This window comes from Engraulis encrasicolus, chromosome 11 (genome assembly GCF_034702125.1).
Source record: "Engraulis encrasicolus isolate BLACKSEA-1 chromosome 11, IST_EnEncr_1.0, whole genome shotgun sequence".
Classification (NCBI taxonomy): domain Eukaryota; kingdom Metazoa; phylum Chordata; class Actinopteri; order Clupeiformes; family Engraulidae; genus Engraulis; species Engraulis encrasicolus.
Genome location: NC_085867.1, coordinates 56,098,558 through 56,126,506, shown reverse-complemented (window position 1 = coordinate 56,126,506; position 27,949 = coordinate 56,098,558). Strand labels below are relative to the sequence as shown.

Below are 27,949 nucleotides of genomic sequence, written 5' to 3'. Positions count from 1 at the left end.
TTTTCCTATTGAATGATGATGGTGAATTCATGTGTCATGAATGATGCATATGCTATGAAATGTTGTACGTCTTGTTTGATTCTCATAGAAGTTATTGTGAAAGGATTGCAAGGGGTGTGTAAGATGTAAAAAAAAACATATGCAGCTATACATTCTCTCTGAAATAAGTGCATTATGCTGTAATCCATATGCCTGTTTGCAGCTGTCAGATCACTCGGGCCAGGGATGTCAAACTCATTCATTTCCTTCGGCCTGCAAGATCATTTCAAATGTTTATTACAGTTGAACCACATACACCATTAATGCAGAGCATAACAAGACTTGAACATGACATTTTGAAACAATGAAACTGCTCCCACTCATATGCAACACAATATGTGCAAGCACATTTGAACTACCATATGATGGGAAAGAGTGTGTGATCTTTCTGTAAGCTGAGTATTAAGGGCATGCACATACGATTTTAGTCAGTTTTTAAAAATAAAATTGAGTTCGACCTGCGACTTTGTTACAGATTTTGATTTTGGCCCTCAGTCAATTTGAGTTCGACACCCCTGACTTATGGCTCATTCTTTTGAAACTTGGTTGTTGGTAAACCCGAGTTCTTTCTCTGGACATCCATTGTGAATGTGTTCTGTTGCAACAGTTGGGGACAACACAAATGTCAGAAAACACTCATGTTTAATGAACTCGGAGTATGCTGAACTGCTCCGAGTTTGTTCAAGTACCATTTTATTGCACTTTTCCGAGGCGAAGGCCGGTGTTTGCCACTACCAAGTTTTAAAAAATTGAGCCATTAGGCCTACGGCATACTTTGTTCAGATTTTCTCCAGCAACATGCATGACGATGTACTGTAAGCTTAATAGCACTTGATTGGACTGTTGAAAGGGCTTGTTTATTTTAAGACATCATATGTGCTGCTCTCATAAAGCATTTCTCATTGAACCAGAAACCATACAGATGACAAATCAATATTGTTATCACTATGATAATTGCCTCGTAATTATTCTGTACATATGGTCAAGTCTGTGTTATATTTTAAGAATAAAATATCCCATCCCATACCAAAAATGTGCCGTGAACTACCTGCCCACAGTATGTAACAGTATGGTTGAAATATTGTGAAAAACAAGCTGCCAACCTTTTAGCCATATGAAACAGAACCAAGGGCTTATCACATCTTATCTCTGTGAGAACCAGGGAGTGTGTGCGTGTGTGAGAGTGGGTGCCAGTTGGAGGTTTTTAATGAGTGAGGCCCCTCCTTCTGGCAGATAAGTGGAGGCTGTCTGCCTTTCCATCGCACCCCCACCAGTTCGTCTGCTTCATTACATTTGAGACGTGTTTTAATTAAAAGCGCATTGCTTTGCCCAAGCACGAGTGCAAAAGTGTCCAGACTATCACAAACACAGGAGGTGCCTGTGGTTGTGCGGAAGTCTCCTGGTTAGGTGAGATTTATTTTTTTCCCTGCAGGAGCAGAGCTTTATTTGTTCGACACGAGAAATTAGTGTTTGTAGGAGTGACCTTGACGCAAGTGGACGAGAGATGGACGATCCAAGCGGAGGAGGGGCGGCTGCCACTGTGGGGCCTTCTGGTTCTGAGGCCCTTTTCACTGCCAAATGCCCGACAGACTGCTGCAATGCCCCGCCATTGTCCTTCAGAGGAAGTCAACCTGACCTGAATAGCAGGCCCAAAAGGGGCACCCAGGAATGTGGACGCATGTGGCAAGAAGTTGTATCTGGCCTGGACCCGGAGTGTCCTCTTTTGACAGCAAAACTGGGACATGTGGACGACGGAAGCTCACAGTTAGTACATCGCTTAGTCAGGGGCGAGTCTAGGCTGTAAAAATACCAGCTGCCTCAGAATTCCAAGTTTTGTAAGTTGTGTGAAGCATTGAATTGAAGCATTGTGTTGCTTCAATTCAAAGCTTCCCATAACTTATAATAAAGATTTAAACTACCTGTAATTTTGAATTCTGAGGCAGCTGGTTAACTGATTTAAAGTTAAACCATGATGTTTTTTTTTACAGTTTTATAGCAGAATTACTTAACTATATCATGACTTATCACTGATATAATTTTTTCACAGTGTACTTTTGGGGCCACTCGTCTCCACAGAGCATGCCATGTCAGTGGAGTCAGCGATTAACCTGGCAGATGGACCGCAGCAGTGCCCTGCGTATCTCACCCCTCACACGTGCGAGAGTCCAGTGGGCAGCTGTGATGACTATAATGCGGAGACAGATGAGTGTCCAGTGTGTAGTGAGTTGTACGGGCGTTTGGGCACGCCCCGTGCTGCTCTGCTCAACTGCGACCACATGCTCTGTGAAGGCTGCCTTTCCAAGATGCTGGGCCGATCCAATGACCCCAGTCGCATCCAGTGCCCTCTCTGTCGTCAAAGGACCCCGCTACTCCACTGGGAGATCCGCCAAATGCAAGAGGAGGCCCTGTCCAATCAAGGGCTTGTTGTGACTATGAGCACAAATCCCTCGAACCCTGGTTTACAATGTAATTCCTCGGACCCCGTTTGTGATTCACTGTCTCCCTTGATGGCCTTGCGGCAGCAGGCACCCGGCCCTCCGGGTTGCTGTGAGTGTGCACCTCTTGAGCAGCAGTTGCACGAGCTGGCCGAGTCCGAGGTGGTGTGCGGTTGCTGCCATCGCCCCCGCTGGCTGTCACAGGTCTTGAGGCAGTCGCGCCATTGCCGCTGCTGCTATGTGACACTGCTGCTGACACTTGGCATGGCGGAGGTCGGCCTCCTCTTGCTAGTCTTCATCCCGGTTGTCATGCTCGTGCTACTCTTCACACTCATCGGTAGATAGGACAGTCATGGGTAAACGGTTAGGGCGTCAGACTTGTTGCCCAAAGGTTGCCGGTTCGACTCCTGACTTGCCAGATTGGTGGGGAGAGTAATTAACCACTGCTCTACCCCGTCTTCCTCCATGATTGAGGTACCCTGAGCATGGTACCATCCTGCCGCACTGCTCCCTTTCGGGCACCATTGGGGGCTTCCCCCTTGCACGAGTGATGCGCATACATGCAATTTTGTTGTGTGCAGTATGCAGTTTTCACTTGTGTGCTGTGGAGTGCACATGGGAGTTTCCCAGTTGGGCTTTCACTTCACTTTCAGATAGAATGTAACAACCGTGTTCTTATGACGAGTTTTCAGCTTTTTTTAGAGTTCAAGGAAAGTGTTATTTTTTTCAGTGGTTCAATTCTAGAATGTATGCTTCCCGTTCACAAAAGCAATCTTTTTTTTTTTTTTAACCAATTTCTGAGGTTTTTTTTCATATTTTTAAAAAACTTTTCATACATGTAAATATGCAAATGTAAATATGCCCTTTTACATGACAAGGTCCATTAAAACATCGGAACAGTCTTTTCAGTCGTCATTTTGCTGCAATCATTGCAGTCTCCTTCTCATGCTGCATTGTGTGTAGAGTATGTCTTCAGATGCATGGATGCTTTTGGCCTAGTTTGAAGCAGGGTTGTTGCAGCTTTAAAAATATCCAGAGCAACCTTAAGAAATTATCCAGCTATTTCTGTTTGGATGACGCAGCCTTGAGCTCGACAAAAAGGGGAAAAAATAGAGCAACTGTCCTTTGAATCAGTTTGCCTTTGCTTGAGCATTTAGCTGTTAATTTTCCACTTCCGTTTGAGTTGGCTACAAAACAACAACATACTCATGCCCCCAGTGCAATCTCAGATTTGTTTTTTTTAAATGTATATCATTGTTTTCCTTTCTCTCAATAATGTAAAATAAGAAGGTTATCAGCTGGACCACACTGTGTGATGGCATGGGAATCTTGGCTGTGTTTGTGGTGATGATGCTGAAGATAGTGATGGCATGGCTGGAGCAGAGCATCAATAATGTATGCTCACTTCATACTCTAAAACATGAAAGACAGGCAGCAGCAGCCCACACACACACACAGATAGAGAGAGAGAGCCCTGGCAAATGCTCTCAACCGTGCTTTTATTCCCTATGTTACAGAAATATTTCCCTTCCCCCTCAGTCAGACACACAGTATTGTCTGACACGACTGTACTTCTAGGGGGCGTCTAAAGTAGCAGATGTAGGATGAGCTGTGCATTCTGCATGCCTGCAAGGTGACTTACTTAAACCTCAACATCTCCATCCACATTTAAAATCACCTCCAATAGGGTACTTTATTTCATTTTATTCTAGCAAGCCAACACTGTTGTTGTACACTGAGCTGCAGTGTACGTCAATAATCATTGCCCTTAGGCATATTTTGTGTGTATCTGTGACCTGCTTGTATATCTGTGTGTGTGTGTGTGTGTGTGTGTGTGTGTGTGTGTGTGTGTGTGTGTGTGTGTGTGTGTGTGTGTGTGTGTGTGTGTGTGTGTGTGTGTGTGTGTGTGTGTGTGTGTGTGTGTGTGTGTGCGCGCGTGTGAGAGAGAGCTTTATTTAAAGTGAGCATTTGAGAGTGCTCTTCCGGTGAATGGCTACACATTTCCTTAGTGCTCATTGATATGACTTGATTCTTAACTCTTTGTTTTATAGTGATAGAAAGTTCTGGGCTGGGAGGATGTTATGTAATGCCTGCATTGATATAGCATGTTTTAGGCTGTGTGCTGTTTGCATTATTATTTGCTTGCTTTGACACAGAAGCAATTCCTTTAGAGTCTAAATTTTTCAAACGTGCCATTCTTACCAGTGACACTGAAGATACAAACAATGCATTTTGTGTTGAAGAGGTGGCTGTCCAAACACCTGTGCTATACACATCACGAAGCAGTGTGAACACTTCCAGTCAGCCATTAAACTATACTCTCTCTACTCTAAAGAGTGGATGGCAAAGTACAAAATACAGCACGCATTATGACCCCACTCACCATTGCTTGACAGTGCTGATTCCATAACTTTCATTCAATGCCCCCTTTTTTTTTGCTTCAGCAGTGTCAAAAAGGCATTCTTTTGAAGAATTTGATAGAGATTTAGAATGCTTTGTTATGATTTTGTTTTTATTTATTTTTGGTTCCTTGGTTCCAATTTTGGTTGATAACTGAGCTACTGTAAATATCGCAGAAAATGTGCATAAACCAAAATGATTTGAATTAAGACAATGAAGTATGAAATGAAACCATCTAGAGAGAAAGAATATGCCATGCTGGGAACATAGCGAGGGTTTGGAGCCAGAGGGGCGTAAGTGGCATTTGACCAACTTTACAGGAGAGCCAAAACAAAATTTTGACCACTATTTAATCAACTATATTTATTTACCTTTAACCACAACATCATAGTCACATACTTAAATGAGGCAGTCATTAATTAAAAATATGATGTCATATTGACATACTGAACATATTATAAAATCTTGAAAATTGCTAAAAATACTGAAAAATGCATGATTTGCCTTTTGGGCACCAAACATTTTGAATGTGAAGAGAGGGAAAAGGACGTATCTGCTCATTCTTGGTTAAAAACAATGTGATGAATAAGTCATGATTTCTTCCTTTTATTTCAAATACTGTATACAACAAAGACATTCTGATGTGTCAGTACCTCCACTTCTCAATTTAGTGTAAATGCAATGTACCCTGGCCATTTCCATCCTATACAAGTACACAATTCAATGCTCACCCCTGTTTTCGCATCCATTTAGTGTTCCAATCTCATTTATTACTTCATATTCATGTTTTTTAATTTCAAACACTTGAACAGTGTAACATTTACTCTACTTACAAGCAGTTCAATTTCAATTATATAGTTTGTATGCACTTTACAGTAGCATAGGCCTTCTGAGCCTATCTAAGCCATTGGAGTGAATGGAGATACGCCCTTTTGCCTCCAACACCGATGGCCACTTCTGTGTTAGGTCTTTGTTGTTTTGTTGTTTTATTCAATATAGGTTGAGTTCTGATATGTATTTCACAGTTAGATAGAGCTCATCAAGACCTTTAATTTGATATATAGAACTCATTTTTGTCAAAAATGCCACTTACGTCCCTCTGGCTCTAAGTGGTGTCGTTTACATGGTGTCAGGTTTTTCAGGGTTGGAGCCCAAGTGCAGCACTATAAAACACAAAATGCAGACACGCTGCAATCTACAAACAAAAATACCCACGAGGGGGAAAACTGAACACAGAAAGCTGAAGACACTTACGGGTTTACACTCAGCAGAACACAGGGTTACACTTAGATCGACAATGACGCAGCAAGGAGCACGAGAAACAGTAGGACTTAAATACACAGGGAACAATTAACAAAACACAGGGAACTAATCAAAACTCTAACCAGAACTAATTACATAGGACACAGGCACAGGTGACGATGATACAAGACACAAGAGAACAAGACCAAGGAACGACACACAGGTGAAATCAATGACTGAGAACGAGGGGAGAGCAGAGACACGAGTGGGTACAATAATCACAAACTAGAAACGGAAAGGAATAACGAGCTACAGCTAAACTACCAGACAATACAACATGGGGAAACAATAATCAGGAGACTAGAGACAGGTGAAAACACTGGAGACTAGAGACTAGAAACCTAAACAGGGAACACAATGAACTCAATGACTAGGAACAGGTGGAGCAAACGAGGGGCGGGTCAGACACATGACAGGAAAACCAGGAAGCAAACAAAAGCACATGGACTTAGCAAAACAAGGAGTGAGACAGGAAGTAAACAAAGGCACAGAGAACATTAGGCAAACACCAGCAACAGGACACTAGGAACTAAAAGCACAGGAAACATAACAGAAAAGTCCAACACAGAAGACACAAATAGTCCAAAACCCTAACACATGGGATGTTTAATTCCGAATTAACTCAATTTACTTTCGAATAAAAATTAATTCCACTTTGAAATCATTATGTAAACACTTCCCAATTCGTAATTCAACTTCAACTCTGAAAAAAGTGAAAAAATTACATTTAACTTCATTCAATGACCATGTTAATTCCATTTTAATAACAATTCCGGTTGTTCCACGCATGTTGCTACACAATGGCGCAAAAAGCAACGATGGAGACAGTGTGTGCATCCTCAGAAGAACTTGAAGAACTTTTGTTTTTAAACTGTGTAACTGCTGAGTCACTGACTAGTCGCTAAGCCTGCCAAGTCTTGCTAGTGTGTTAACTTACCTTTATAGCTAGCCTGCATGCAGCTGAGCCGCATAATAGCCGCATACGCCAAAGGCTGGTACGACGAGGTCGACAAGGGGGCACCAGATGTACAGAATAAAGGGCTCTCGGCTTGTCGGACCTCTCCAAGCTTTTCCCGCTCGACGACGCCCCACAGCAAGGTGACAGACCTCCCGCCAGCCGCCACTGCTTACTTGGTTTCCGAGCTAGAGGAAGAGGAGAGCACCGTGGCTAGCGACAGGGGTCCCTCGCCTCTTGAGACTCGTCCGGCACCTGAGTCATTCACCATGCACGAGGATCCGGTTCCACGGACCGGTTCTATGAGATCTGCGAGAGGGCAGCTGTGAGGCTGGATGTACCCTAGCCAGAACCGACACCGATTCGACCCAGGGCATGGCTCGACGGGAGGCCTCTTCCCTGTCGACCCACCAACCGAAAACCGCTCCCGCTATTCCAAGAGGTGGTAGGTCACGTGTCCAAGACATGGGACCGCCCCTACTCGGCGCACTCACCCACTCCAGGGTTCGTCATGTTGGACACCCTGAACATGGATGAAGGATGGGACAAGATGCCTGACATGGACCTCATCCATTACCTGGCCCCCCAACCCAGCAGTCTGGGTCTGCCCTCCGTTGCACCGAGGCTCCCAGAGAAAGCAGATCGACGCACACTCTCACTGTGGGAGAAGTTGTACCGATCAGCCGCCCAAATGTGCAGGCCGGTGAATGCATCAGCTCTACTGTCCACCTCGCCTACCTGTCAGCCCTTCAAGACGACATGGCTGAACGTATGGCTAGAGGTGAACCAGAAGAGGAAGAATGGGAGGAAATCCGTGAAGCCACCAATTGAAGTCCTTGGCCTGGCGGTCATCGGAGCAAGAGCCCTGTGGCTGAACCTTACCGCCCTCTATGAGCACGAGAAAACAACGATTATGGACTTGCCACTGTCCCTCACAGGATTATTCGCAGCTATAAGGAGCCAATACAAGGAAGAGGCGCTCCTGCCTTCAAGGCTGCAGCAGCCCCGAGAGCCCCCCGACCCAAGCTGCCGTATCCCAGCCTCAGCCCACCGAGCTGAGGGTTCGTCAGTTTCACCTGGACCCCGACCCTAGCTGAGCTCCAGCCACGGCTTGGGAGAGCCATCATTGAGTCACCGGCTGGTCCCGTCCTCCGTAATGGGCAACGCAAGGAGAGAATCCTCAGTGTGGGTGGAGGCCGTCAAGAAGTCTCGTCACTGCGAGCAACCGACTGCACATGCTTGCTTTAAAAGCAGTTGACCAACACGGGAATTATTGGTGGTGTCATCCAGAGGACAGAGAGAGCAGCATTGCGATTCGGAAATTGGGAACACAGACTGTAAGGACAACAAAACAAAAAGAATGACTCCCCATTCCTACCTTTCCGGGAGGACCGCAGTGCTGTTATTCACTGTGGGCCACTACTTATCCCGTGGGCACATTTGTCCCAATTTGACCTTGAGCCTGCAGACTGTTGTGGCTCAGATTTTACTATTTGTGAGCGTGAGATATCTCATTCAATTCACCTACTTGACTTGACTTGACTTGATGCCGTTAAGGTGCACCATGACGGTTCTCCCGGCATTTCAGTATTGCTCCTCGTACCTTACACTACGAATGCTCCTAACAACTTGAGTTTAGAGTGCTCAACCAGTTCCCTCTCAGTCATTGTTATCCACCACAGCCGACTGCTGGCAACGTGTTTCCATATTGGAGACCCCCTCGGGGGAGTCTATTTTACAGCTAAGAAGCATCACTTCCCCACTGCGTGAGGGGGAGCACCACTTCCCCAGCAAGCCAGGTGCTCTCGCAACCTTACCGCAGGTCTCTGCTCTTGGCACGGAAACACACTTTTTCTCCAGACGCTGAGTGCTTGGAGTCTCCGACTGTTCCGCGTAATGCGCCAAGGGCGCGCGTGGAGTCTCCAAATGTACCGTACAATGCGCCTAGGACACTTTCGCCGGTTCTGCCCTGTTCTCCTCTCTCACGACGGGATGACGTTGTTCTTCCTTAGGAAATGGGGGGGGGTTGCCCCTCCAGCCCTGGGACCCCATGCTTCCATGGGCTTTGCAAGGGAACTCACGAACCAGAATGCTACCGGACCTCCGGATAATGTCATCAGGGCAATCCAGGGAGCTAGAGCTGATTCCACCAGGTCTCTGTATGACCTGAAATGGGCTGTCTTCAAACGCTGGTGTGACCAACACAGCGAGGTAGCTTTCCAGTGCTCAGTGCCCTCAGTATTGTTTTTTCTACAAGAGCAGTTGGAGACAGGCAAGGCCTTTTCTACCATCAAAGTTTACTTTGCCGCGATTTCGGCGTGCCATGTGGGTTTTGGTTCTAAGACTCTGGGAAGTCACCCACTAGTGTGGCGGTTTATGAAAGGCGCTAGACGCCTATCACGACAGACGATACCCCTGTGTGATATCTCATTGGCTGTGTACCAATCCTCCTTCAAGAGGTGGATTTACGCATCCTCTCCATTAAGACTGCCCTTATCCTCGACGATGAAACGCGTGAGTGAACTACATGCCTTATCGGTCAATCCTGCCCGAGTTCAGTTTGCGGAGGGCAATACGCGTGTTACTCTGAAGGTGAACCCGGCGTTCATCTCTAAAATTTAGAATGGTTTTAGTTGTGAGCCTGTAGAGCTTCAGGCTTTCTGCACTCCTCCTTTCACTTCCGTGGAGCAGAGGCGCCAGCACACCTTGTGCCCTGTGCACGCTTTACATATTTACATGGACACGACTCACTCTTTTAGAAAGACTGATTGTTTGTGTGCTTTGCCAATCCCTCCAAAGGGCTTGCGTTGTCGAAACAGAGGCTGTCTAAATTACTGGTTCAAGCCATTGCGCTAGTATATGAGTCCAAGGGGTTTCATCCCCCTGCTCAGATCAGGGCGCACTACAAGAGCTGTTTATACATCCTGGGCTCTCTTTAGAGGTGCCGCGTTTTTAGATGTGTGCAGGGCGGCTGGCTGGGCCAGCCCCTCCTCCTTTGTCCAGTTCTACTGGCTATATGTAACCGAGCTGTCTCTAGAACACAGAGTTCTGGGCACGTCCACTGACTGTCACTAGAGTGATGGGAGCACCGTCCATACAGGGGGCCTTATGGAAAGTCCTGCCTAATGGGATTGGTCAAGTGCGATCGGGAATGATTGTAGCGCTCCCATAGAGATGTACAGTATATGACATGTATATGTCCCCGGTTCTCTGAATGAGATGAGGGAGCTATCTCTCTAGGACACCCTTCTTCCGCTATCCAAAGAGAGCGTGACTTGAAATGTGAGATTCGCGCATAAAAAAGATGGTCTTGACAAAGTGGGCGGCCCACCCCCAATGCAGCTCGCTCAGTCAGGAGTGAGACAGTCTTCGTCAGGTTGAACAGCCAATGTGCTTTCTCCCATAGAGATGGCTCCCTCATCTCATTCAGATAACCGGGGACATATACATGTCCTATTGTTTTGCCCTGTCCCGCAATTGTAGGGGCGTCTAGATTTATAGGCCAGCAATGATGAAGAATCTCTGAAAAGGTCCTAGTTCCGGTTCGTGATCTGGATCACTACCAGAATTGAATCACTTGTTCCTTGGCCCATTACCATCAACTCCACAGAGTTTCATCCAAATCAGTTCATAACTGTTATCCTGCTGACAGACAAACACACAAACAGACAGACAGATAATCCTTGGCAGAGGTAATAATCTACCTTGATATATTTATATAGATAGAGCTTTTTGCTTGAGGGTCAGATTATGTCATTTTGTGCCCCAGGCTTGATTATCTGTGATGATTATCTATGATGCTGGATGATCTATGATCTATGATACAAAACCTTGGTAGCCTACATTTTCAAATGATTAAATTGAAATTATTTCCATTATTTATTTATTATGTGATCTGCTGTGGTCTTAGAGTGTGCATAAGCAGTAAATAGGTTGTGTGTGTGTGTGTGTGTGTGTGTGTGTGTGTGTGTGTGTGTGTGTGTGTGTGTGTGTGTGTGTGTGTGTGTGTGTGTGTGTGTGTGTGTGTGTGTGTGTGCGTGCGTGTGTGTGTGTGTGTGTGAATTGGTTAGTTGTTTGGCACATTCTCACTCTGAACCATGGTTTTGCTGCTTAGATAGGTAGCTCAATTATCAAGCGAGCTGATGTGCACTACATTTTGCACCTATCAACAGAAATGTTGAATTCACTTGTTAATATTCCTTCTGGCTGGTAGCCACCAGCCTGATCTCCAAAAATTCCGTCCTCTTGGACACGGATGTTAAGGACACGAAATGTTGCAGCCAGCCAGCCAGCCACAGACTCCGTATTATAGGGCCTATACAGTATGAGGAATATGCTTGTAGCATAACCTCATTTTTGTCATTGTCACCGATTTACCAATTTATTAATATGTCCTATATGTTAAACCTTGAGTTTTTGTGTATATAAGTTGATGGGAAAAACTACTGGCTGCACGATTCTATATTTAGTTAACCAACAAGGGAGCAACGCTGCTGTCAAATTATTCAAGCGTTTTCAGCACTCCTCCATGTAAGTTTTTTGTCAGTCTGTAGAGAAGGTGTTCAAGGGAGTAAGGGGCTTTCAGATCGTGCTTGATTGAGAATGTTTAAATATGGATGACGTGGGTGCATGATTGAGAAGGTTTAAAATATGGATGACGTGGGTGCATAATTGATCTGCCGTATGAGGATGAAGAGACATTTCGCCCCAGTGGCGGTAACAGCGGACTGAGAGTATTTAGAGAGTGTGCGTGAGTGAGCGCGAACGCGCGCGCGCACGCGCGTGTAGAGGGGGAGGGGGTGCACACGCGCACGCCTGTGTGTGCGTGGGTGTGCGTAAATGTGCACCAATGTGGAATGCTGGAGCTAAAAGACTCATAGAATCTTCATGTCTCTTACATGCCATACGTCTTGATAGCATGTTGTCATTTTTGGGACTGCATTGCTGCAATTCGTCTTTGTTAGTGTTAAGGATTTAATTATTTTGGCTGAGTGATTTTTCGTGTTAAGTGTTTTAAAGCAGTGGTATTATCAGTTCTGCACACTTAGATATTCTCGACTTCTCGCTGCTGGTTTCGATGGTGAAATTGGCATCTGAATTGGAATGCGTTCGTTGCTTTTCAATGATATGGTTCATTTGAGGAGTATAATAAGCAGCTGCACGCCAACGCTAAACAGAGAGCGAGAAGTGCAGGGTTGGCTGGATACGCGGATACGCGCATTTGTCAGCGAGCGCGGGCACAGCTGTCAGCACCAAGGACAGCAGCTGAGCCCGCAACGCCGCATTAGTTAATGCGATCGCCTCTCTCACCGCAGAAGACGCCAGAGCCCACGGAACGAGAAGCCGGCTATACACATCGCTGACCAGATGCGCAACCCATGCGAGAAGACGGAGCTGTAAAATAACATGTATCGAGCAACCGCAGTGAAGATATGAGGGAGGAAAATGAACAACAGACATTTGGAATGTCTACGGGGAGCGGAAAATGCAGCAGCTTCTGCAAAGGCAGACAGTGGTTTGAAATGTAGAACCATGGATATTCCATTGCAAACGGAATAGTCTTTTATTTTGCACAACTGTATTGGCGTTTTTGTACGTTCGTTTTATTTTGTATCATATTTTCCGTCGCATTTTATGTGAGGGGAGTAGACGGCTTGCAGTTACGGTTTACCCAAGATAAACCGTGCCTTCAAAAGGCTCACTCCACATACCCACCGACAGTAGTGGGCGAAGCAACCGGGGTGCTCTCTGCGCGCTGCTCGCTCACACAATGCGTCTGTTTCTGCTCGCCGTTTTCTTCTCGTGCTCCTGCGTGCGGGGCGGCTGCGAACCAAAGATTGTGAACATTGGGGCCGTGCTCAGTCAAAAAAGATATGAGCAAGTGTTCAAGGATGCTGTCACGCAAGCCAACCAGATTTACGGCAGGGAAAAATTCAAGCTGACAGCAATTTCTGTCACCCATAAGCCCAACGCTATTCAAATGGCGCTTTCCGTCTGCGAGGACCTCATATCAAGCCAGGTGAGCATACCATATTGATGGAATGATTATGAAAAATGCAACTATGTCCGACAACGCGAAGAGACGTATATGAGTTGGTGTGATATGGTCAATCTGGTATCCTAGTTACTGCCCCAAAAGCTTGTGAACAATGCGCTCACTCATGCGCTGCGTGAAATGGGGAGGCCAATTTGGGGTTAAACAACTACGACATAGAGGTGAGATTTATCCTATTTGTGTCGTGTTGAATGCTACTGAGGGAGAAAGAAGGGCAACTGAGGTCGGTGACTTTCCAGAGGTGCTGGGGGCGGGGGGGGGGGGGGGGGATAGCATTCCTTTTGAATTTCACAAGACTATGTCGTAGTTTCTGGGAATGGCATAAGCATGATGCACTGTTTCCAGACATAGATAAGGTTATGTATTACTTATGAAGAATCACGTAGTATGTCAATGGTATGTTCAACGGAATGTGTTTGTGACTAAGATTATGGTGTTTTGGAAATGGATTTGCGCATCCAACAGTGCCCCGAGATCGCCATCAACGGTTCTGTTCAGTTCAGAGCATTGGAACAAACCAAACAAAAAACATAATACATATAGTCCCATACTGTGCAGAGCGCTCGCGGCAGGTTGCCACATGGTCGGCAAGATTTCTTCCCTAACATCTGTACACTTGATGGCGCGCGAGGCTAATTACTGTGATTCGGTATGGGACCTTAATGCTGCGCCAGTCCTCCACATCGCAGCGGCAAAAACAGGGCAACATGGCTGCATTTGCAGTGTTGTGACTTTTAAAGAGGAATGCGAGTGACTAAAAGTCAAGTGAAATACTAGTGACTGTAGGCCTATCCCAGCGTGGTGCGATTCTTCACATCAATTAGCATGTCAATGACGCAGCAGAGAATCGATTTTTTTCATGGACCAGATTTTGCCCAGATACTATCCTCAATTACCTAGTTATTATGAGTGGATGTTTATGGTTCTACCTACTCACGTACAGTAGTAGGCTAATATGCTGTGGAATATGCAGCTCCTGCTTAAGGCATTCAAATAAAAAAACGTTTTCATTAAAAGCCATGCTCCACCAAATAAATTTAAGTGCTGTGGCCTGTATGTGGTGATGAGCAAGGATCTCATTTAAAAAAAATAAAAATAAAAAAACCTGAGTGGAGCAGTGAATTGCACTGAACCCCCACCCGTGTCCTGTCCTCCCATTCATTCACTCACCACCTATCATCATTCAGATGGCTAAGCAGACCATGAGCAGTGCATGGTACTTCCCAGTCATGTTGTGGCCATACTGTATCTATAGTGTTGTGTGTGAAAGAGACGGTGGTGTTGAGATTGAAAAGTGGTGGTGGATGTGTGTGGTGCTATCTTTTGGCTGAGCAGTGAGTTTGCCATGGTGTGTGTGTGTGTGTGTGTGTGTGTGTGTGTGTGTGTGTGTGTGTGTGTGTGTGTGTGTGTGTGTGTGTGTGTGTGTGTGTGTGTGTGTGTGTGTGTGTGTGTGCGCGCGCGCATGTGTGTGTATGTTGGGATGGCTCCTCCATGGCAGATGGTGGATGCCCGTAAGCTCTCCCTGAATGAGGGGCAGTGTTTGAAACCCAACCAAATGGCCCAGATTGCCATCATTGGTTTGTACCATGCCAGTGAATTCCACCCTCACTCAAACCTTTGGTGTTTGACTTTCAATTTCATTCTGTGATTGAAATGGATTCTCACTCCAAGCTGTTGGAATGGTGTTCTTCTGTAAGATTGCCCTTTGGAATTATTTGATCTGATGTAAGGACTTTTTTAGAAGTGTTTTCTTCCAGATTGTAGGTCTAAGGTGTAAATTGGTCATTGGTACTGTGGCCACCATCATACACAGCAAACCTTCAAAGGATAAACCTGTTTTCTTTGACATTGGGCCCTTAATTTCACATTATAACATCATATTCTACTCACCCTTGTAACGTGTGTGCCATTTGGAGCCCTGCCGAAGATATTCGGTTTGGTTATATGATATCCATGACACGATTTCTTATGGGCCATTTTTTGAAGGCACAACCTATGTTGTTTTTATATTTATTCATTATGGTATGCTATACCCCTCATAACGTGTAGGTGGATTGCTTGAATGGAAATGTTGCGATTTCGCGGGTAAGGCAATTTTTGAAAGACTTGTAAAGGTGGATGTGACGTCACGTCACAAACATCCGCCTTTACTAGTCTTTCAAAAAATTAATTAACCGCGGAACCACAAAGTTTCCAAGCAAGCAAGCCACCTACGCGTTATGAGTGGTAGCGTGCGATAATGAATAAATTTAAAACAGCATGGTTCGTGCCTGCAAAAAATTTCCCATAAGAAGACGTTTAATGGCCGAATATCTTTGGGAGAGTTCCAAATGAAAGGCAACATCCAGGGGTGAGTAGAACATCAGGCTATAACATGAAATCAAGGGTCCAATGTAAAAAAACGGTTTCCCCTTTAAGGGGGTGGTCCTCATCGGTCCACATCTTCAGTAATAAGAGTGGCCTTGGCATTTCTGCTGACACGGTGGCTGGGCAAAGGGTTGTGTCAGGGAGTGTTCATCCATCTGTCTGCCTGATGTTCACAGGTCTATGCCATCCTGGTGAGTCACCCTCCGCAGTCCAACGATCACCTCACGCCGACCCCAGTGTCCTACACGGCCGGCTTCTACCGCATCCCCGTGGTGGGCCTCACCACACGCATGTCCATCTACTCTGACAAGGTGACATACGCACGCACACACACCCACACACACGCGCATATTTATCTACTCTTACAAGTTCACACACACACACACACACACACACACACACACACACACACACACACACACACACACACACACACACACACACACACACACACACACACACACACACACACACACACACACATGTCAATTTACTCAAAGATGGTCAAATGAAAAGTTCATTATTTTGTCACCTCACGACTGGACTACTGCAATGCCCAACCAAGAGACTAAGCATTCCGCAGTATGCCCAAAATTCAACTGCAAGAGTGTCCCTGGGAACATACAGTGTTACGTCAGAAGTTGCTATTGGCTCATTAAAAGGTTGCTAGAAGTCACTAGATGACATCATGGCGTTGCACTGGCTCCCTGTCCATTATCACATCCAATACAGAATTATCCTAGACTGGGCAATCCCAGGCTGCTATGCCCAATCGTTACGATCTGAAAGACACAAAGCACTAGCCTGAGGTTGGGAGCCTCTCCGAGATCGGGGAGGGGTGGAAAGATGATGAAACTTAGTGCACGACAAATGGAAGCTTGCAATTTGTTTGAAAACAACTGACACGATTGGCTAAAAAACACACATCCTGTAAGTACACCATTCGGAAATTGCACTATCCGCTCTGCACATGTGCACCACACAGGGCTGTGTTATCCGCTCTGCACATGTGCGAATGTATTTCGCCAAGAGCCGGTCTGTAAGATTTGTTTTATTCAAGTAATTTCCATTTTATGACGGTTTATTAATACACATAATAATATAAATGCAATAGGCCCCTATATGGGAAATAGGCTACTCGCTACTCGTCGGGTCATGATGTGAGGTTCCGTGACCATCCTCTGGCAAGGATGTTTTGATGATTGATTTGACCCTTTAGAAAAGATTTACCCCCCGTGTCCCTCCCAAAAATCCTGGCATTTTTTGCTAGAGAGGCAGATTCAAAATGGCATCCTAAATGGCACCTCTAAAAAATTACTTTTGATCTGAATGACATAGAATAATGTATGAAGACACTTTTTCATACAAGTCAACCATGAGGTTACATTCATAACAAGCTCTGGTGCATATACAGTAGTCATATAGTCCATATAGTCCCTTCAGTCCATATAATCCTTTGAGACCATCATTTCAGTCCAAGGGTCTGCAAGGGTATTTACACGGAAAAAAAGACAAAAAGAAATTAAAAGCAAGAGGAACAAATCTGACATCATTTTGATAATACAACTTTGTGTTGATCGTGAGATTCAAGATGGCTGCCATCTAGAACAGTCGTTTTCAACCTTTTTAGGCCGTGACCCCCCAAAACCCCCCAATTTGTGTAGCTCCATTTCTCATATATAGATATTGAGAAAATATCTGATCTACAAGCCCACAATGCCTCACATTATGAGGCGTAGTGGGCTTGTAGATGGGCTATTGTCACAATGTTTGACTTTTTTGATTGCCTATTATTTGACAATTTGGTCAATGTTTTAGTATTGTTTGATGATTATTCTGGATACAGTGATGGTCTTTTAAATTCAAAGTCCTTACATTGACACCCCACTCCCCAAAAAGGGGATCTCAACCCACAGGTTGAGAACCACTGATCTAGTACATAGAACTGTTGACATTTTCCGAGCATTCTTGCATAAAGAAACTTGTTGAGGGACTCAAAGCAAGAGCTGCTCAAATGGACAGAAGTGCTCTCAAAAGTAGTGATAAGCCTGGTTCAAGACAGTCAACTTGAGCTCCCTGAGCTGCAAGAACACCATGTTGTTGAGGAATGTGGGCCTTATTCACCTTATTCAACCCCAATGGCATATACATGAAGATGCGAGGGAGCAAGCTCACCCGGAAGATCTCCGCCCAGCCTATTGCGATTAAAGAACCCCTTGTTGCTCTAATTGACATGGGCATGATCTGGAGGATGGCAGCTCCATTGGACACAGGACGGCACAGGACGGCACGTCATTCAAGTGGTTGGGATGTTTCAAAAAGGTGTCATCCATCATCCTTGCCCGCCATTCTCATTCTCACCATGTAATCAATGTCAATGATCCTAGCGATACAACATACTCAACAGAAGATAATGAGCGAGACCTGGGCATACAGGGAGTATCTTTTGCAGGAGATGGCACGGAATATGTGGCTGAACGGACTTCTCTGGTTAACAAAGACTGAGTGCAAGGGGTGATGGTAATTGTCCACTGCAGAGTCCAGTCTGCTCAGTGTCCTGTGGTACCGAGAGCCTCCAGTTCTGTGCCAACAACAGATCCCACTTTCCTCATCAGCTTGTCCAGGCATCCAGCATCTCTCTTCCTAATGCTCCCGCCCCAGCATGCCATATCATAGGAAAGCACACTAGCCATGACAGACTGGTAGAAAATCTGCAGGAATACGTTGCAGACATAAATGATCGCGGCTTCCTCAGAAAATAGAGCCTACTCTGCCCTTTCTTCTAGACTGCGTGTGAATTTACTGACCAGTCTAATTTACTTTTCAGATGTACCCCCAGGTATTTGTAGATGCAGACTGTTTCCACTGTCTCCCCCTCAAAAGATACAGGCACAAGGGGTGGGGTGGACCAGCAGAAATCAACATCCATTTCCTTGGTTTTGGTGGTGTTCAACTGCAACTGGTTGGTCCCGCACCATCTAACAAAGTTCTCCACCAGTCCCCTGTACTCCCCCTCCTGCCCATCTTTAATACATCCCACAATGGCAGTGTCATCTGAGAAGAGCGGTTTGCGTTCACAAGACAGGTGATCTATGCACACAAGAAGAGTAGCACCATGGCTGAAGCCTGTGCTTCCAAGTGGAAGACCATGAAGAGAGTCTTTTATCCGTCTCCCTTCAGATGCAAACAGCTTACGCCAACACTGCCTTCTTGACAACTACTTGGCGTACCTAGCACGCCACTCCACACTGGCAGGCAAGGATGCTGGAGACACCTTTTGGACATAGTCCAACCAATTGTATGGTGTGGCGTCCTGTGTCTGCCAATCTTCTACTGATGGAGTTGCCATCCTCCAGATCATGCCCATGTCAATTAGAGAAACATAGGGTTCTTCAATCACAATATGTTGGACGGAGATCTTCTGGATGAGCTTGCTCTTCTGCGTCTTCCTGTATATGCCATTGGGGTTGAATAAGGCCACACATTCCTCAACAACACAGTCTTCTAGCAGCTCTGAGAGCTTCACACGTTTGACTGTCTTCAACCAGGTTGATGGCTGCTTTGAGAGAACTTTTTTCCATTTCAGCAGCTCTTCCCTTGACTTCAAGTTTTCCACTATATCAGAAGCTTTCGAGACCCTTTTTTGGGGGGGTGGGGGGGATAATGTAAGGACTCTCAAAGTAAACTTCCATCACTGCATCTAAAGCTATCAACAAACAATGCTAAAACATTGGCCAAATTGTCAAATAATATTTAAAAAGCCAAACATTGTGAAAATTGCCTATCTACAAGCCCACTACGCCTCATAATGTGAGGTATTGTGTGCTTGTAGATCAGCTATTTTCTCAATATCTATGTATGAGGAATGGAGCTACACAAATTGGGGGGTTTTGGGGGGTCATGGCCAAAAAAGATTGAAAACGACTGTTCTAGGTGGCAGCCATCTTGAATTTCATGGTCAAAACAAAGTTGTATTATCAAAATGATGTCAGATTTGGAATCATCATGGTTGACTTGTATGAAAAAGTGTCTTCATACATGATTGTAGGTCATTCAGATTAAAAGTTTCTTAGAGATGGTGCCGGACGCCATTTTTAATTTGCCTCTCTAGCAAAAAATGCCGGGATTTCTGGGAGGGACATGGGGGCTAAATCTTTTCTAAAGGGCCAAATCAATCATCAAAACATTCTTGCTAGAGGATGGTCACGGAATCTCATATCATGACCCGACTAATCAGCAGTTTAATTTCTCATCAACCACACACCTTGATCTTTTTTACCTTTCAGATGACTTCTTCATAGCCTACTTGTAATTTTACTGTCCATAACTGAACTCAGCATGAGCAGACCTTTCATTTGAGCCTAATATTAAGGCTCTGTAACGATTTTGAAAAATTGACATTTAAAGAGCCAAAAGTGGCAGCCATCTTGAATTTGAAGGTCAAAAATAGGTCAAATCAATACATCTACATCATTTGTGAATTTCTTGACCCAAATAGTATCAGAAACCATGTATTATGCAGCACTGTGGGCAAAACCATTAAAAAGTAAATTTCCAGCTTGGCTGGCAGCAGCCATTTTGGATATAGGGCTCTACAAAAAATTCCCCACATTTTTGTGAGGGTCACCGCGGCTCATTTTTTTATTTAACCTTTATAGATGACAAATCCAGTGAGAAACGAACCTTTCCTCTCCACAGTCACGGGACTTCTATAGATGACCCAACTATACTTACACACCTCCTACGAGACATTCAGTAGGCAGTCTCCAGATCATATCTCACTTGTGATATAGTCTGGTGTGAATCAGACAAGAATTATCCTGCTTTTTAATACATTTCTTTACAACCTGGCCCCTCCTTAACTAACCAACTTCCCAACTCCATACCAGCCTGTACAAAGGATCCACTAAAAAAAACCTAAAAACACAAAAATGTATAGAGCACAGTACAGTGAGGGACAGTTAGAGTAAAGTAGAGATTGATACTCTACTCTAGTGTTTCTCAACAGGGGCGGTACATCCCCCCAGGGGACGTTGGGGAGGTCTAGGGGGCGTTGGGATGGGTACAGCTGAGAGGGGGCGGGGCTTAGTTGCTATAGGGGTGCATTAATCCATGTTATTATATGGTTGTGACGTCATCTGTCGAATGCTCCATTCATTTCAACGGGGCTCCCCAACGTTCGGACGTCTGTTATTTTTCGATAACGGACGGGTTGGTCTATAACAGACCGCTGTCGATGGCAACAAGACTTTTCACTGCTAAAGCGACTTTTCAACAAGACAATCAGCTGCTGTGATAGACAGCACCCGTTGTCCTGGCTACCGCTGTCAATGGCAACAAGACGTTCACTGCTAAAGCCACTGGCTTGTATACAAGTCAGTGGCTAAAGCGAATGTTTCATATCAATATCACTCCGCAGGGGGTCCGGTCTTTTGTCACTCTAATCAGCTGCTGTGATAGACAACACCTGTTGTCCTGGCTACCTAGCTGTTGCCTAGCGGTGTTCAACAACGGCACTGTTTTGTTTTGCGCAGCAACAATCTTAACATTAAATAGGTCTAAAGAAATGTCCCCGCCATGTGTGAATAATTTAAGTATATCCATATAATAAGCGGGTTAACTTTCGGCGAGTCGGTCGCTTTGTGGAATAGCAGCACTTCAGAGAGAACAAGACCCCTCCGCTCCGCGTCGGGGTCTAAAGATTCTCTCTGTCGTGCTGCTATTCCACGGTAGCGACCTTCTCGCCGAACGTTAACCCTTACTTATTTCTTAATACTAGCAGGGGCGTTGGCAGGCTTATGATGAGGTCAAGGGGGCGTTGAGACGCTTATGATGAGGTGCAGAGGGCGTTTATTCAAAAAAGGTTGACAACCACTGTTCTACTCTCTACTCCTCTCTAGCTGTCCCTCACTGTACTGTGCTCTATACACACTGTACAACTTAGGGCAATTTTGTTTGGAATTCACTTTCAAATTTTCAACACTATCTCCACATAGCACATGATTCACTTTTTAGGAAACACTCATTACAACATGAACGATATTCATCTGAGCAATGAAAGTGAAGCTATGCAATATTATCATGAAGAAGCTGATCTGACGTTGAATTCCTCTAATGGCAGTGTGTATCGTTTTTCATCAGGGTGACATTTTTGTAAAACATGGTTTGGCTTTGACAACAGAGTTTCAATGTGGTATATAATACTGTACACTTTTATTCCCTATCTATGTTGAGTTTTGACATCAGCCAGTAGACATGGATGAACAGTGTTTAACTCCTAAGCGCAGAGCTATTACTGCCCCTGGTACTATCATAGCAATGCTGTTATGATGTAGTTGAGTATCTTCAGCAAATAGTGAATAGGCCCGCCGACGACCCCATCTGCAGTAAGAGGCAGGCATAACGATGTAACCTATTTTTCGTTATTTGCTTCAAGCACATGTCTGTTGTTCAAAGGGTTGTTTTCAGGCTTCTAGTATGTGTAGATGTCATCTCAGTCTCTCTCTCTCTCTCTCTCTCTCTCTACCTCTCTCTCTTTCTCTCTCTCTCTACCTCTCTCTCTCTGTCTGTCTGTCTCTCTCTCTCTCTCCATCTCTATTGTTCGTTCTTTATGTCGTCATCAGAGCATCCACTTGTCGTTCTTGCGCACTGTACCCCCCTACTCCCACCAAGCTCACGTGTGGTTCGACATGATGCGTGAGTTCCACTGGAACCACATCATCCTGATCGTCAGTGATGACCATGAGGGCCGAGCCGCCCAGAAGAGACTGGAGACACTCCTGGAAGAACGGGAGACCAAGGTGAGACATGGTCTACCAACAGGCTTATCATGTACGTAAATGTGTGTGTGTGTGTGTGTGTGTGTATGTGTGTGTGTGTGTGTGTGTGTGTGTGTGTGTACGTGCGTGCGTTAATGTAACTATCTCTAAGGTCTTCTCTGTTATGTAGTTACTTTCTTTTCTGTTTTGTGGCCATATCGTCCTATTCTCTCTCTCACATCATTTCTGTAAACTGTTGGCTAACCCTCTAATGCTAGAGGCATCAACAGCGTCTAATGTGGTCCTAAATCTGACAAGTCTATACATTTTTACCCATTTCACATTGCTTTCTGCCATAGTCAAATTCTCCTGTGTCTTTTCCACTACGGGAGCAGAATAAAAGAAAAGAGATGCTTAACCTGGGGCTCTGCAAACCATCAATGACTCCCAAAACCCTGCGCTACTCTCTTACACATTTCTCTACATTGCATTCAGGCCCTGTCATTAATAAGCAATATGTTTTCCCAATGTGACAGGCCTTTCTTTACAGTAAAGTACTAATACTGATAATAGTTTGTCATGTAGTATTAATATAGTTAGTTTATGCATGCATGGAGTAGCTGTTTTGAGCATTGTATTTATGAGTGTGTGTGTGTGTGTGTGTGTGTGTGTGTGTGTGTGTATGTGTGTGTGTGTGTGTGTGTGTGTGTGTGTGTGTGTGTGTGTGTGTGTGTGTGTGTGTGTGTGTGTGTGTGTGTGTGTGTGTGTGTGTATGTGTGTGCGTGTGTGTGTGTGTGCGTGCATGCGTGCATGTGTGCATGCGCACATGCGTGCTTGTGTGTGTGTGCGTTTGTGTTTGTTTATGTTTAGATTAGATAACTTTTATTTATACCCCAAGGTGTGTGTGTGAGAGAGACAGTGAGAGAGAGAGAGAGAGAGAGAGAGAGAGAGAGAGAGAGAGAGAGAGAGAGAGAGAGAGAGAGAGAGAGAGAGAGAGAGAGAGAGAGCGAGAGAGAGAGCGCGAGAGAGAGATGACAGTCATGACTTGAGGTTATCTGACATCATGTCTGCGCTCAGCTTCTCCCTGATGAGTTATAACGAATGCCATTAGGACACATGAGTAAGGGCCACGGTTAATTACTGTGTGTGTGTGTGTGTGTGTGTGTGTGTGTGTGTGTGTGTGTGTGTGTGTGTGTGTGTGTGTGTGTGTGTGTGTGTGTGTGTGTGTGTGTGTGTGTGTGTTTTAATTACTGTGTGTCAACCCATTACCGCCCCACGCCCCACGCCCCACGCCTCTATTTCTGTCATTACTAGGATGGTACGTTGGGTAAAGTGGCAGCGGCTCCCCTTCCTTCGGGATGTTGATGTCAGATGGAACATTGCCTGGTCGTTATGGTCGCATAGAGTAGTGGTTTTCAAAGTGGGGGCTAGGCATCCCTGGGGGGGCGCAAGGAGGTGCTAGGGGGGCCGCGGCAGGCTGGCAGGAAAAGTATAGCACAACAAAAAATAAATAATTGAATAAACTGAATTGCATACAACATACTTAAACAAAAATAAGCTGAACAATATTCATATTCCTATTCGTATTGATTATATTTGGTATCCTATTGGGACGCTGCTTCACAGATATAGACTAAGATTGTGTGAAAGGGGGTGCACAGAAAAAAATATGTGGCATGACCCCTGTAAGGGGGGCCTTGGCTGGAATCTACCCAACCCTGGAGGCCCTTGTCATGATGAAGTTTGGGAACCCCTAGCATAGAGGCATCTCATGAAAGCCATCTCATGAAATATGAAGGGTATCTTGTCTTTTCCGAGCAGCACTCTCTGACTACAGTAGGTGCAGAGAGTTGCTCAGACCTTGAGTGCAAGGGGAGACATATGTGCTACTTTTTTTCTGCTTTGTTTCTGGGGAGTCTTGTTTTCATATGTTACGTAAAAATAGGAAAGAACATGTGTTTTAATTTTAACAACAGACAGTAAAAACAAATCCTGCAATCTCAGGAATACAAACATGGAATAATATGATGAATGCCTGCAGCTATGCCGGTCTGTCAGGGGACGGCAAATAAAATGGGTAAATAGAGAAGGGATTATGTAAATGCAGAAGAACAACCCAAATCAGTTTTGACAGAATAAACTCAAGTGTGAGAGGTTTTCTGCCATCTCACTCCAATGACTCACTGTCAGTCAAGAAAAGTTTGCCTTGGGGCCCCCTCCACCTACCCATGCTACACATGGACAGCCAGAGCAAATAAGCACATGTTGTGCAATGTGGGGGTGGAATCATGGCATGTCCGTGTTTAACAGTGGGCCTTTTCATTCTTACGAACCTGTGTTCTACTCAAATACAGAGCATACACTGATGTATGGAGGTTAGGTGAGGTGTGAAAAAGCATGTACATTTTGAGATTGGGTTTGAAACAGCTTTAGTATACATTTTCCAACAGTTTCTTGTTTTGCTTGCAACTAATTGCTGTTACACAAACACTGTCATGCCCCCCAAGTTGTCTCCTGTGATGATTTAGTAACTCGCACAGGAGAGACAGTCCACTGGCTGGCTGGCAATCTAGCATTTTTCATTCAGTTCTTTGTGCGCGTTTGTGGATCCATTTGGTGTTGAAACATCCATAAACAAAAGCACTGCTGTGGATGATGATTTATTTAAGGGCTGTTTGTATGCCAACACCCCTTTCCCCTGCGACTCTTGTTATCTCTTTATAGTATTTTTTTAATTATTATTCTTGTCTGCTGGTTGCACACTTTGCATCACAAAAATACACCTCTTAACCTGACAGCCAGCGGAGTCTATTTGCTTCATGCAGAGATTACTGCATGGGCAGAGCTGTAGGTGGGGCAAACAGGGCATTCGCCCCCCAGTCCAGGGCCCTCCCGTATTGGTGCTGGGGGCCTTGTTATGACCTTGGCAGGCTGTATGGGGGCTATCAGTGTTTTGCCATGGGGCCCTGTATGCAATTGTTCCGCCACTGGATCACTGTTTACGTGAAACCAAGCAGAGTTAAGCGGAGGACCTTAAGGAATTCCAGGATATTGCAGGAGTGCACCATGACACCAACGAGGGGGGCGCATTCTTCATGTAAACAGCTGGGCTGAATTAGAAAAGAACTGTGGACATTAGATCATTTAGATGTGTTAAGACATGTCCCCTGGTATAAAGTCGCTATTGCCAGAATGGCAATGACCAAGCCGTAATGTATTTGAAAGTATCTGTGTAATGCTGTTGTGTTGTTGCACTACTATAGAACAGTTGTATCATGGTAGTTAAGTCTTCTCAATGATTATTACAGCATTGCCCAAGCGGAACCGTGCATATTATGAGGCTACTGTATGAAGATTTGAGTGTCAGATTAGCGTAACAAAGCCATCTGCAGCAACATCCATCTGTCTGAGATTGCCTTCCATATGCATTTGCATTGTCAGTGCACTAGGTGAGCCTCATTACACGGATTACAAGGATTACAAGTATTTTATGTGCCCGTGTGTGTGTGTGTGTGTGTGTGAGAGAGAAAGAGAGAGAGAGAGAGAGAGAGAGAGAGAGAGAGAGAGAGAGAGAGAGAGAGAGAGAGAGAGAGAGAGAGAGAGAGAGAGGGAGAGCAGAGGTCACTCAGGAATGAAGAAGTAGGGGCAGCCGGATGATTTTTTAAATTTGGGCATTTAGTGCCTTCATTTTTATAGAGCAAGTGAAGAGGAGATAGGAAAAGAAAGAGGACGAGCCGAGAGAGATGGGGTGGTGTTGGGAAGTGTCCCAGGTCGGATTTGAACCTGGGTCCCCCTGGGCAATGGTATTCAATTAAATGTCAACGAGGGCCTGTTTTTCTAATTCCTCCCAGTAAAGGGGCCGAATTATACATATGTATTATCGTGGCCGACTGTCAATGAAAGAAATACGGGACACTTCATTGAGGTGGGGGGTTTGGGGGTCCTCCCCCAGAAAGTTTAGCATTTCTTAGATGCAATTTCCTGTCTCCCGTTTCAGCTCGATATGGAACGCATAGTTTTATGTCTAAATTCCTAAACACGATTCCATATTTCAAGGGGCTTGTGGGGGCCATCTGGTCCCAGGGCCGCCATTTGAATAGCCCTGCTGTATGGTATGGGTCTTAGCACAGTTTACCACAGCACAGCCCCCTACCCCCACCCAGGTGGTCAGATGATATATCCCCCCAACCGAGTGATCTCTTTGTGGATCGAGATTTCCCAGTGCCCATAATTTAACGTCATAGCTCCTTCAGCCCCAGTTCCCTCAGGGACGATAGCACTGCATGAGCATCACGGATGCCCATCCCCCTCTCCCAACACACACACCTACTCTCTCTCTCTCTCTCTCTCTCTCTCTCTCTCTCTCTCTCTCTCTCTCTGTCTCCCTCTCTCTCTCTGTATCTCTCTCTGTCTCTCTCTCTCTCACTCACACACACACACACACACACACACACACACACACACACACAGACTCGCACGCACGCACGCACGCATGCACGCACACACACACACACACACAGGTTGTACTTTGATTGTGCGTGCGTGCGTGCGTGCGTGCGTGCGTGCGTGCGTGCGTGCGTGCGTGCGTGCGTGCGTGCGTGCGTGTGTGTGTGTGTGTGTGTTCAGACCCTGAACATGTGCTTGCTATGTTGCTGAAGATGTGACTGAACCCAAGGCCTCTTTAATGCATTTCCCTTTGAAATGTCATTACTGTCATCACAGTTGAGAAATGCTCCTTTTCAAGTGTCTTTTGACCTTGAGCTACAGTACTTTTCACTTTCATTATCCAGCACACAGTGCCTCTTTGCAGGGGACATTGTTGCATTGCAGTTTTTCAGATATCCCAAGGCTTGGCAGATGAGCACTTAACCGAATCGATACAGTAATAAGGTTCAGTTGGAAGAACAGTGCAACTCCGAAGTTAAAATCAAATCGGGAGAAGTATGGCTGTCAGCAGTCCTGTGACGGTCTTTGATGTCTTTGCAAGCCCCAGTGTTAGTGATTCTGAAATTGGCACAGAACAAAGTGGGAGATTTTGTTGGATGCTTTGCTGCTCTTTCATTTCAACTGTTTATAATACTCTTCTGTGTCTGCATATTTTCTCTGTGCACATTACTCATCAGAATAAAAAAAGGAACTATGAAAACCTCGACCAACTGTCCTATGACAACAAGCGAGGACCTAAGGTATATTTGCATGGTCAATGCACGCCGCCCACCAACTTTGTAAAAGTAGCAACTAGAATCCAGCCCAAACCAGTCACTTGGCCAAACCCCACAATTGCCACTCCCCCTTATCACTGCCCTAATCTTGGTAGCACGATTTTTTTTTCCTTTTGTTCAGACATTTTTTCTCCAACCCATATGATTTCAATGAAGAATGGATTTGTTTTGAACAATGTTTATGATTTTGGAAAAGGAAGCTTCTACACTCGCTTTGGTCATTGTCATTTTTTTGTTCCTTAAATGAAGGAATGCATGTCCTCCAGTTCACTCCAGAAAAGAAAAAAAAGCCTTGCAAGCCATGGAGATTTGGTAGTGCTAGGTTCCAGTATTTTCCCAGATACTACCGCCTTTCCCTGTTTTTTTGTAGCACTTTCTGAACTTTTTTAGTTTGGGGAAATGCAGTCCCCTCACTT

At 45.1% G+C, this 27,949-nt stretch overlaps 2 protein-coding genes across 4 annotated transcripts in view; both read left to right on the top strand.

Annotated features, from left to right (window-relative positions):
- The first annotated feature begins 1,605 nt into the window (after nucleotides 1-1,605).
- LOC134459119 (RING finger protein 222-like) lies at nucleotides 1,606-3,256 on the top strand. The gene is made up of 2 exons (XM_063211446.1): nucleotides 1,606-1,803; nucleotides 2,087-3,256. The coding sequence occupies exons 1-2, from the start codon at nucleotides 1,718-1,720 to the stop codon at nucleotides 2,817-2,819; spliced, it is 819 nt and encodes a 272-aa protein (XP_063067516.1). The 5' UTR covers nucleotides 1,606-1,717; the 3' UTR covers nucleotides 2,820-3,256.
- A 9,645-nt stretch (nucleotides 3,257-12,901) lies between these two features.
- grin1a (glutamate receptor, ionotropic, N-methyl D-aspartate 1a) overlaps nucleotides 12,902-27,949 on the top strand; it is a 47,936-nt gene continuing 32,888 nt past the window's right edge. For 2 of the 3 annotated variants that reach the window (XM_063211443.1, XM_063211445.1), the window contains exons 1-4: nucleotides 12,902-13,150; nucleotides 15,730-15,864; nucleotides 22,177-22,353; nucleotides 27,435-27,497. In XM_063211443.1, coding sequence (XP_063067513.1) covers nucleotides 12,902-13,150; nucleotides 15,730-15,864; nucleotides 22,177-22,353; nucleotides 27,435-27,497 — 624 coding nt within the window. The remainder of the gene's footprint in view (nucleotides 13,151-15,729; nucleotides 15,865-22,176; nucleotides 22,354-27,434; nucleotides 27,498-27,949) is intronic. The other variant, XM_063211444.1, reaches the window with a different exon arrangement.

Bases quoted from the DNA above. Each gene is read 5' to 3' on its own strand.
- LOC134459119 (XM_063211446.1), top strand. From the start codon at position 1,718: ATGTGGCAAGAAGTTGTATCTGGCCTGGACCCGGAGTGTCCTCTTTTG. The intron at 1,804-2,086 runs GTTAGTACATCG...ATTTTTTCACAG, and splicing joins GTGGACGACGGAAGCTCACA to TGTACTTTTGGGGCCACTCG.